Raw genomic sequence first — 9,677 nt, 5'->3', positions numbered from 1 at the left:
AATAAGCAATCTACTTAGGAGGCCATACAAAGTCTGAGTGTGTTTACGCGTGCAATAAATGACTACGAGCGACGAATGAGGCTTCGTGACGAGCGATGCTGATCATCTGACCAAAAAGGTCAACGCAACATGCTTATTATCTCCTGAAAACACATAAACGATGCTAAACCTAAAATAACACGGACTTTTCCAGCAACCCAGAGTGCTATTAGGATCACAGTTCTCAAGCAAAGGTCTTGGCATCTCTCAGTCCCCTCGAAACACGGTCACAGATGTTTCTCCAGCCCTCGAGAACAGACAATATAAAACACGCTGCAGTTTTCAACATTGCAATCACGCACACTATCAAGGACGGCAAAACAAAAACAAACAATCCCAAAGGGAAAAGAATAACAGCTGTAAGGTGAGTGGGAATCAAAACCCAGCGAGATGCGGAGAAGATAGCAACAGTACATCATCAACCACATGGTAACAATTTTGAAAATCTTTGTTAACAGCTTTGATTTGACACTTAGAAAGGCTTCTTCTTTCATTTTCATTTCAAGACAAATGTTAGTGTTTCTAGATCATTCTTTTTTTAAAGGCAGACAGCCATTTTGTTCAGACGGATATATTCTCTTCCCCAGACGCTTGTGCAAATTGTTCAGCCATTAACATATATAAATATAGATTTCTGTATGTGTGTACAAGACGTCTTCTAGCAGTGTTCTCACAGTTGTGTCAAGGTATTTGTCTTTAGTAACAAATAAAATGGGATTATAGCATCTGTGTGACAAAACTCAGGAGGCCAGGTTGGCAGCACTACTGATTAACGCTAAGAATTATGGGACATAGAGAGGGATTTAAGTAGACATTGTGATAAATGTCTATGTTATAGGACAAAATGGGGTTGAATAAAAATCTAGACAGCAAAATGTGAGTCTGGAAAATATACGCATTAGAAGTCGGGCCCTCACTGACCGTCCCACGCTTGCTCTTTCTCTCTCACCCTCCACAGACATGCCTCGCTGAGTTTAATGAGGATGAAAAATGCTCATACTAGAACATGAAGCAAAACCTCATGCTCATTCACACTCGTGGCTGAACACACTTTCAAGCCAGGTAGATGTAAAAAGCCAAACGCTATGGAAAGTCAGCTGACCACATCCTATGAGCTGCTCCGCTATAAATTAACGGGAGTGGTGTGCGAAAATTTTTGTGTGAAACGTACGCTATAAGCAGTTATGCACCATCACGGTCACGCAATAAATATAATACCCTTCTGTGAAGCCTGTATAAGGTTATATAGGGTGATTATATAGAGTGAATTCAGGTATATAGTGCTATAATACAATTATACAAACAGAATTGGGCCATTTGTGTTTATAGAACTTATCAGTTTAAAGTACTTATGAATAATTACGACTAGTTTTAATGCACTATAATACTTGTCTAATGGTTACACCTTAAAATAAAAAGCATTAACATGATAAATACAAAATTTTAAAAGGTGTAAACGCAATTACACAAGTTTTATAATGTATAAAACTGTTATAATTACGCAGTAAGCACTAGCATTCAAAATACTGTGATGTATACAGGCTTCATATAAAGTGCTACAGAATAGTTGTGTAGCTTTGGTGATTAGCTGGAGCAGAGAACGCTGGTGTAGATCTCTTTAATTCTTCAAAAACACACAGAGGAATCACTGAGACAGGGAAGCCTCCGAACATACGGAGCGATCCGAAGCCTGCAGGGAATTTCCATGCTCTTCTGTGTGATTAGGTCTGCCTATAACCAGCAATCACACAAATAGCAGAGCTCCAGAGAGACACTCACTCAACACACAATAACACCCTCTGCAAAAGCGCCGGGTCATTCTTTCTCTGATCTGATCCCGGTTATCACAGCGTTCCTTCTTTTTGTTTTCTTAGTGAATTCTCCGGAGTGCTCTAAGCTGAGCGGCGGTAAGAGGCCAGCTCCTGTACTGAAGGACATAAATCGCCAGAGCGTCTCTGTGATAGTGAGTGTGCGCGCGAAGGGTCTGTGTTTAGTCTAAGCGGGGAGATTCAGCCACGGTGGAGATAACTGAGCCCCATGTTTCAGAGACCCACGGGTGACGGCCAAAACTGTGTTTGTGTGTGAATGAGATAGCAGACGGAAAGAAAGCGACAGATGAAAAACAGGGCCTCATCCATCAGCTGTTTCATTTTAAAAGCCCAACAGAGCTGCTCGTCACATTCAAGTCCTCATAAGGAAGTCCATCAGCTGGTAATTAAGAGCATAAAACCATAAAATACTTTATAGAGATGCATTGTATATGACTGCAATAAGATCTACTGTGCCAAGGGTGAGAATGGCACGCGAACGGGCCTTTTCTTGGCATTGCCCACTTAAGCGTGGGAATATGATGTTAAAGTGGCCCCATATACCCATAAATTTAGCTTGGTTTACTTATAAATGCATTTGGGTGAATCTCACGAAACAGTTTAGGGACATAGAAATCAAAAATGATATATTGTTTATGAAAACAAGTTGTTTCAAGAATATTTTCACAAATTCTCAACTGTAATGTGACAAAAAATATTTAAAATGTAAAATGCTTACACCAATTTTGTATTTGTTTTACTGATTTTAATTTATGCTAAATGAAATAAAATACTGAATATTCATTTAATTTATATTTACGATTTGCAGAGGATTTTTTTTAACTGAAATGCCGTACTTTTTTCAGAAAGCAACACCATTCAGAATTACAATATTAATAACAGTAATAATAATAATAAAAACAATGCAAATGCCTCGAGAATTTTAAGGGGAAATGGAAAATAAGGTTGCGATACATTTTCCTAATGATTTTGAGGTAACATCTGACCTAAATGTGTTTTCATGAAATTCACCCAACTACTCTTCTTTTAGTCTAAATCATTAAAAGAAACAAACAAACATGAATCACGGAGGACATTTGTGTACTAGTTCTATGTGACTCACAGAATGACTCGGAGTTCAATCAAACCTGGGTAAAGTCTGGCCCAACATCACATGTGTGTTAGCTAGTGAGAATGGGCATGAGGAGAGGTGGTGTGGTGATATGGGAGCGTGTGGGAGCGAGATGATTATATTCGCTGTGAACTCATGCTGTTTGTCTTGTCTGTCGAGCTTATCGTGCGGAGAGGAGTATGACTAACACAGCACAGCAGGTCAGAGCCATAAACTACACGCAGGCATGAATGAGGGAGGGATGAGGAGATATAGAGAGAGAGGAGCAGAGGGCATGTTACGCCCAGTGTCATCCACAGGGGCAGCGGGAGGGGAAGTTGACTCTGGACTTTAAAGCATTGGCCGATCCGCACGATGAGGCAACCACGGTTATCGCGAGTTGAACGAGGTCGTGTCTTATCACTCCTGTGGTCGGTCCAGAGATGGACACCCAATGCCAACGGATATAGACCCATATAACCATAAAGTGAAAAAGGATACACCTGCCGGCTGTGCTAACAGAGACGCCCGGGTCTGAGGATGATCATATGAAGCCAAGCAAGGAGAGAGAGGAGCATGATGGTACATGCAAGATGCTTGGGATCAAAGCTTGATGTTATCTCTGATGGGATGATCACAAAGCAACCGCAAAAAACAAGTTGCATCTGTTTAAAAAAGAGAGAGAGAGTGGAATAAAGAAGTTATCTAAACAACTCCTCTTATTTGACCCTATCCATCAAAGAAAAAAAAGAAGAACAACCCTGTAGTCTCCAACTCAAGAGCGAGCAAACTGAGAAACTACTGCCAGTCTTCATCCCAGTGTGAGACCACATAGCTTTCAGAGTATGGAATGAGTGATAGGTGCCTATTTTCCTATTCCAGTGATGTGTGGCAGCTGCTCTCTGATGATGAGGCACTTCTACGTCCACAACATCTGCGTCGGCAATACACCCACTGTTTTACCGCCCTCGGCATCAGAGAGCCGGCCACGGGAAAAAAAGAAAAACATAACCAAACCAAACCTGCCACATGCAAAGACAAATGTTAGCAGCAATAAACCTACAACTTCCAAGGCAAATAATTTTCTTCCTCTCACCTTTAACAGACACAAACCAGGGCTGTGGTTTCTTTAGCTGGTGACAGGTGCATACGGGATAACATTACCCATATTGTCCGTTTCATAACTTTTATGAACGAGACATTGGGAGAAAATCGGCCAGTAACCAAGTCAATAGTGAATTCCCAGATGGTGGGGGCTGCAGTAATCTAAACCTGCTACTGACTACGATAGTAAAAGTATGTTTAAGTCCTCACGGACTGTCTGCTGGCACAACCGGAGCATTAACCAACTTTTGAGTGAAACCAGATGGTTTGAAAGTGCAGGAGTTTTGCCCTGCGCGAATGACCCATAATTTAACGTCAGTAACACAGCATCTACAAAAAAAAGGGGGAATGGGAAAGGAGGGGGGAGGAGGAGGAGGGGGGGGGGTCTAAATTTCTTCAAAACGCTTTCAAAATCCTGCAGCTTTTAAGAGCAGCGGCAATAGTGTATATCAAGATAAGGAGACTATTTCCTGCCCCTCACAGAGAGAACCACCTCCTGCAGGACGCTTTTCAGAGACAGACTAAATAAGTGAACATGTCTTATAATACTGAGCTTCTCTGTTGCTCATTTCCTCCTTTCGGTTCCTTCTTTCCCGTGTTTATGTGAGTGTAAACAGGATTCTGAAGGTGCAGAGAGGATGAATGTGGTGGTAGGGGATGGCAGAAGGAAAGCCCACCATTCCCACACCCCAAAAGCCAATCCAAGCGTGCACTTGACTTGTGAGCTGTCACTCTCTCCCGTATGTGTCTGTCCTTTGAATTGTGCATGAGGGTGAGGGTGAGAGAGTTTGTGTTCTGGCATCCTGTGAAATGAAGTGAACAACAGAAGAAAGGGAAGGAGAAGTAGGAAGAGAGGAGGGGGCAGGACTGTGGTCCAGTCAGCACGACTCCTCCAGAGCGTTGACCACCTGCTCCAGGATGTCCGGGCAGTGATCGGCGATCTGCTGCAGGACGGAGTTTGCGTATTCCTGCAGTTCGGCGCTCTCTCGTTCACACTGCTCCAGCTCGGATTCCAGCTGGGGAAACACAGAGATAAAAAAAAAAAAAGTGTTTATTAATAATACATTTTATAAATCTAGCATCCTAAATCATTCTGTTTTTTTGGCTGTAAAATGACCAAGCATGGAGTTAAAGCAAAACCCTAAAGCATCATGGTGAAGTGGTAGATTTTCCACTGACAAAAAATTCTTAGAAGATGCGCCATATTTTCATTCTTACAATTCAACTGGAATCATACAATGTTTTATTTACTCAAAGCCAATTTTGGCGAATGTTAATTTTAGACTCCAATTTCAACATTTGTAAAATAATCAACAAAATAAATACTATAATATTCCTCAATATTTCACTTTCATGTGTGTTACAGCGATTTTACCGCTTTGCATTAAGCCTAACACCCCTTCTTGACAATATAGTAGCACTATTAGGCAACACTAAATTTTACAGTGTCATTATTACACATGATGCATAATTACATTCAACCAACTCCTATTCCTTACTGTAACCCTATAGTAAGTACATGTAGTTAATTATTATTACTCAGTACTTAAACACAAACACCTTAAAATAAAGTGTAACCCACTATTATTGTTTAATATAACACAAAAAGAGAGTCTCAGTTTTCGACGTCTGATGCATAAGGCACTCAAAACGGGAAATAATTCGGGAGTTTCAAAGTCGTCATCTGACTGGTTGAATTCGTCAGGATTTCCGGGAGACGTGCGTTTCGCATTCTTTAACGTTCTGCCTGGAAACATGGAACCCCCTCATGGAAGAAGAAAGCTGTCATTGACGATAAGAGCTTATCAGGATCAACTAAACGCTGGATGTTCAGAAGTATGTGAAGTTCACGGCGCCATTGTCGCAGTAAACTTGCACAACGTTCTTGAATGACTAATTTATTAGATGCACGCTGGTCTGTTATCGTAAGGAAATCGATGTTACATTTCCACGCCCCTGAACATGACGCGGAACTGTGATTGGTTGCTTTACATGTCTTTCAGACATCCTCTTGGGCGGTCCTTGGCCAATGAAAGCTGTGATGGAGTCCAGACCTTCTGCAGTCAGTCTGAAGATCTGGCTAAGTGAGACTACAGTAATAAGATTGACGTACAGTGATGTACCATCCAGCACACTGGTTCCACTCTCCTCCAGTGTTGAAAACTCAAAGGTAACAAGCGTCCAGAGAACTATTAAATAGCCCAAAGAGAAGGGAGTCAAACGAATCAAACTGACAATGAGAAATGAGAAAGCTGTGGGGGTGATGCTGCAGACAGCAGACATGTGAGCTCATACGGATTGAGACCCTAGTAAGAGGGTCCTTCTCTGTCTCTCTCGTCTAGCCCTTAAAACACTACTGAAAACAAATCACCTCACCAAGCACTTCTTTTTAAATCGTTATATAAAATTCAACACTTGGAATTTGCCCGAAAGGTTTAATTTTCCGCTCATTAAAAGAAACTTAAACTAAAGAGAGGGATTTAACATTTTACAGCACCTCTGTCTAATGATAATCACAGGTGTGGTTATCTTTAATGCTCAAATCCTTTTTCCAAATGATTTCCGTAGAGGTTTGGCTAAGGGATGTGGAGAAATGAGAGGAGGGAAGGGGGATTCCTTAGAGCTGGCAGTGCCAAGCACGCCAGGAAATATGCCATGGCAGAAGCAGGTGCCTCTTAACTAACTAAAACACACACACACCAAACTGAGGCACACAGGAAACAGATGCTAATGTGGCCAGCAGAATGTTTATTTTCATTCAAATGATTTAAAAAGACAAAAATATACTCTCATCAAGAGGACTAATTATTCAAACAGTGTGAGACAAAGAGAGTAGGAAAAGATTAATAAAGGGAGCTGAAGCATGTGCGTGGTTTATCAATTACCATAATCACTATTTTTGTCTTGTTTTCCAGTAAAAACATTTAAAGATTTTTAAAATAAGAACTTGAGAAGCAAAATTGCATAACACAATAAACTAGCATAGGATACTAAGATAATCATTGCTTGATAATCGAGAATGTAACTGTTATGTTTATTTTTCTTATCCCATTGGCAGGCCGAGGGAATCTGCAAACTTTTTCTGCATTCTCTGCACTGATTTAGGGGGGGGGGGGGGAATCTGTGGATGTTTGTGCAATGGATTTAAATATGGTAATGTGTGTTAAATGGATGAGTACTAGACATTTCCCTGTAGCGGAAAACATAATTAATAAACAAACATTCAAGGGGTGGGGTATGTGCATGAATGTAAAAATGAATGTAATTCAATATATATTCTCTAAAATTACGTCTTATCTTATGCAATTTAGCTTCAAATAAAAGTTTCGATTTTTTATGACTGGAAAACAAGAAGATACTACTTAAGCTGTGTACCAGCTTCTGTTTCAGTTTTTGATGGAGAGCCCACTGAACCCAGACTGTCCCGGGTCCCCGTCCGTGGCCTCTGTTTGGCCCTATCTGGACAATCAGTGTTTCGTGGCTCTGTACTGCTTTTAAATTGCTTTTCGGATTTGAACACGAGCCACTGAACCAAAGCCCATAGAAAGTGGAATATTTCACAAAAACCCACAAAAGTATTTTCTTTGGCTCTCCTGGCCTATGAACGCCAACTTTAACAAGGTTAATGATAAAGACATCTGTAACAATAACTGGAAGTAATATTCATACATCATAAAATATGTTTCCCTTTCATGTGTGTTTTTGTGTAGGTTTGGATCGTGCAACTATTTCATAATTAATGAATCAAAACATGCCACGGTGGGTCACCGGGGGCAGGCGGGGCGATCCGTCAGACGGGTGTTTGCACAACTGTAGGGCAAACACACTGGGAGGAGAAGTCCTGCCCCTTCACGAGCTAGTGCTAATGCTACGCTAGGTGCTTTCAGGCTTTCAGGGTTTGAAAAGGGAGGTGACGGATATGCCAGCGAAAGTCTTTCCATCTCAGGGCCTCTGAGTGAGCGAGGGGGCTGGTCAAACCCTGGATTTCAGACCTGGCCAGGAATTAAGTAGGCATAATAATGCAAAACAGTAACACTTATGTCACAAAATGCTACGCGAGAAGGAAAAGGGCTACCTGAGAGGTCACAAAAGGAGACAAGACAAAGACGTAGATCAGAAACACACATATGGTGACCAAAGTAGATGAAAAGCTTATGATTGGTGGTCAACATATATCAATATCGATACCGAAAAATCAGGGATGCCCATATTCAATATAATGCAGATATATGCGCTATATGACTGCAAATGTTGCACAATGTTTACTCAAAATGCACAATGTGGCACAAACAGCTAACGATGATCAAAAATTTACAGATCAATCGACCTTGCCAATATATCAGTCTATCGCTACTATGCAAGATTATACAAAAAGTGAGCACATTCCTCAAGGAGTATATAAAAAAATATCACATCCTAATAGAGCACTGAAAACGCCCAGTGTCAGGGGCGGGTTTAGGTGAGGGCCCGATTTAACTTCTCATGATCTCGTCACCTGTGACGACACTCCTGGGATACTGGAGTCTGACACGTTGGCCTGGAGAAAAGTGAAGACGTGATGGAGACGAACGAGTGAGGGAGAGAGGAGGAGTGTATTGAGTCATGAGAGGGTTAATGAGCCTCATCGGGGGCTGATGTATGGGCCTGCGTGAGGGCGCTGCTTGGCAGAGCGCCGCTGCTGTAAGCCCCATTAAGCGTAGACAGTGGAGAACTGGAGGAGAGGGAAGGAATAACGCTGCCACACGTTCGGCCTGCTTGCAGCAGGGATAGAAGAATTGAGCGGGCAAGCTAAGGTCAGTGAAGACAATGCTGCTTTTAGGGTGCTGGCAATCAACGTTAACAGTTACATCACAGAAAAGTCATTCACAACATTTTACACATCCCATGCGTGGTCATTTATTAAATATTTAGGCAAATTTGTGCTTTCAGCAACCAACAACCAGCTCGGATTACTAAAATTCATTTTACAGATTTCTTTTTAAGTCGGCAGACCATGTCTAGTATTAATCAAAATTAAAATTAAAATCGCGATATGGCCCAACATGGTTATCAAATCAAAAAGGTTGCAAGTTAATTAAATAAATACATGCACAGCATGATTCAAGGGTGAAGCACGGCACTGTTTTTTTTTGGTTTAGTAACAACAATAATAAAAGTAGATTTTTTTAATTAGAGTCCCCCTCCCCCAAATCGTATAGCCCTACTGTCTAGGCTTAAAAATCACGTATTTTATGGAAAATAATAAATTATTTATGTTTGTGTAACTGTTTCGTGCTCTCTTCCAGAGTAGCAGCTCTACACTTGGCTTGTGGTTGTTTTCCTGAATAGTATTTTATGCAGTGTTTACTCCTCATAGTTTACATGCAACTACTTTGCCGATGCATAGACACTGTGTATTGAAACAGCTTCGTATATAATAATTTATTATAATGGGAACAATCTGTTGTCGCGTAGAGCTAAACATGCTGTGACAATCAACATTTAACAATCTGAACTGATTTTAAAACATAACGGCATCATACATTTGCTGAACTTGAAAAATGTTACAGAGAAAAACGGCACATCATACACTAAACAACAGAGGTTCACACACTACTTTCACATCATCTGTAACA

The 9,677-nt window shown here is 41.0% G+C and overlaps 1 protein-coding gene across 4 annotated transcripts in view; it reads right to left on the bottom strand.

The window, feature by feature from the left end:
- Window positions 1–4,802: 4,802 nt before the first annotated feature.
- Window positions 4,803–9,677, bottom strand: part of erc1b (ELKS/RAB6-interacting/CAST family member 1b) — a 196,917-nt gene continuing 192,042 nt past the window's right edge. For all 4 annotated transcript variants that reach the window (XM_084407452.1, XM_084407453.1, XM_084407454.1 and 1 more), the window contains one exon: window positions 4,803–5,078. In XM_084407452.1, coding sequence (XP_084263578.1) covers window positions 4,941–5,078 — 138 coding nt within the window. In that variant the 3' untranslated portion in view covers window positions 4,803–4,940. The remainder of the gene's footprint in view (window positions 5,079–9,677) is intronic.

Source organism: Rutilus rutilus, assembly GCF_951802725.1.
Source record: "Rutilus rutilus genome assembly, chromosome: 4".
NCBI lineage: Eukaryota > Metazoa > Chordata > Actinopteri > Cypriniformes > Leuciscidae > Rutilus > Rutilus rutilus.
The sequence above is the reverse complement of the archived record's forward strand: the minus strand, read 5'-3'. Positions and strand labels throughout refer to the sequence as shown.